The sequence below is a fragment of the Cannabis sativa genome, chromosome 6 (genome assembly GCF_029168945.1).
Source record: "Cannabis sativa cultivar Pink pepper isolate KNU-18-1 chromosome 6, ASM2916894v1, whole genome shotgun sequence".
NCBI classification, from domain to species: domain Eukaryota; kingdom Viridiplantae; phylum Streptophyta; class Magnoliopsida; order Rosales; family Cannabaceae; genus Cannabis; species Cannabis sativa.
In genome coordinates, this window is record NC_083606.1 from 22,283,266 (window position 1) to 22,285,377 (window position 2,112).

General features: G+C 29.2%; 1 protein-coding gene across 1 annotated transcript; it reads left to right on the forward strand.

The window, feature by feature from the left end:
* Positions 1-427: 427 nt before the first annotated feature.
* Positions 428-1,860, forward strand: LOC115695127 (inorganic pyrophosphatase 2-like). The gene is made up of 4 exons (XM_030622217.2): positions 428-671; positions 792-913; positions 1,024-1,231; positions 1,350-1,860. The coding sequence occupies exons 1-4, from the start codon at positions 525-527 to the stop codon at positions 1,719-1,721; spliced, it is 849 nt and encodes a 282-aa protein (XP_030478077.2). The 5' UTR covers positions 428-524; the 3' UTR covers positions 1,722-1,860.
* Positions 1,861-2,112: the final 252 nt, after the last annotated feature.

Below are 2,112 nucleotides of genomic sequence, written 5' to 3' on the forward strand. Positions count from 1 at the left end.
ATTTTTTGGAAAACCGTAAAAATGTAAAAAAAAACATTCTTTGAACGTAAAAATGTAAATATTTTATAAAAAATAGTACTTTATCTAATTATTCCTTTAATAAATTGTATTTGGTTTTTCCGAATCCATATTTCTATTCCTCTAACTAACAATGGTCAACCTTTTTCAACATTTAAAATTTAAAAACAGAGTCATCTAATCCGACGGCTCCAAATTATTATTTAAGGTAATATAACAAGGTCCAATTGGTTTATGGACACGTGTCACGCCATGCATGTGCTTTTAAAAATAAAAGATTTATTATTTCTTTAACAGATAAAATAATAATGTAATTAATATTCCTAATCCTAAAAAGGAAAAGACTTTTACCAAATCTGTGGTGCCTATAAATATAAACCGTAAATCAATAGAGAAACTAAATAGTCTTATTGTTTATTTATTAAAGTGAGTAATCTTCTTGCTTTCAAAAAAAAAAAGTGAGTGTTCTTCTTCTTATATAGCTTAATTAATTTGTCGAAAGAAAAATGGCTGGAAATAATATCATTGTTGTTTTCGACTTCGACAAAACTATTATCGAGTGTGACAGTGACTATTGGGTCGTCCAACAAATGGGTGCCACAAAACTCTTCCATCAGCTTCTCTTTACCATACCATATTTCAATACTATCATGGTAATAATATATATAAATTAAACTAATTATTGTTATTGTCACAATTATTTTTTACATTGCAACACATGTTTACTTATTTTTTGTCACAATTTTTTTAATAATAAAACATAATTAATCCAGAGAAAGATGATGAAAAAGCTTCATAAACAAGGAAAATCCATCGATGAGATTGTTGAGGTTCTTAAGCAAATCCCCATACATCCCAGAGTTATCCCTGCCATTAAAGCTGCTCATGCTCTTGGGTACGTATGTATATATATATGTGAAAAGAAAATACAACATGTACTCATGCTTCTTTTTATTTTCCAATTAAGAATTTGATTTCTTATTATACATGCATTATTAATTTCAGGTGTGATTTGAGAATTATTAGCGATGCAAATATGTTCTCGATTGAAACCATGCTGAAACATTTTGGTGTGAGAGAATACTTTTCAGAGATCAACACCAATCCAAGCTTCGTAGATGAAAAAGGAACACTCATCATTGAACCTTTTCATAATTTTAGAAACTCCTCACATGGCTGCACTACTAACACATGTTCTCCTAACATGTGTAAGGTATATACATAAACTGTTTCTAGCTATACTCTCTTATGACATTGTAAATTGTTTTGAATTTTTGGTGCGAATAACAAATTTGAATTTCGGCCACTTGGTGTATGCATGCATTTTGCAGGGTTTGGTTATAGAAAGAATAAAAGCTTGTGATGAGGGAAAGAATAAAAGAATAATTTATGTTGGTGATGGAAGAAATGACTATTGCCCAAGCTTGAAGCTGAAAGAGAATGATTTTGCGATGCCAAAGAAGAATTTTCCATTGTGGGACTTGATTTGCAGTAACCCACTTCTAATAAAAGCCAAAATTCATGAATGGAGCAATGGTGATGAATTTGAGAAGGTTTTGCTAAGACTTATTAACTCTATTTGTAGTGGTGATGATATCAAGTCTGTTTTGAGTTCAGCTGATTTCATTAGGCCAAATCATCAAGTAGTACCAGTCAGCCGATACCGATGGGACAAAGATCCGTGGTCATCAGACGATGATTGATGCAAATACACCAATAATATTAATTAGTGGCCCTCTTATATATTCCCTTTCCATTATTTTACTTTTACTATTTAATTTTATTGTTCTTTTATATCACAAATCTATTTTGGGCTATAACAATAAAATATTATATTTAAAAGTATTATGAAATATTATTTATAGATGTCCAAATCATGAAATTATTTATCACATTTAATGTTTGATTGTATTTTTCTTTTATTTTATTGATTTAGTTTCCCATTTTTTTAGTCATATTTTTGTATAAATAGGGTTCACTCCATTGGAATAAACAACTAACAAATTCCCATTCAGTTTCTCTTTCTCTCTTCATCTTCTTCTTATCTATTTTATATTATTCTATATTATTTTATAACACATCACTACAAAAAAT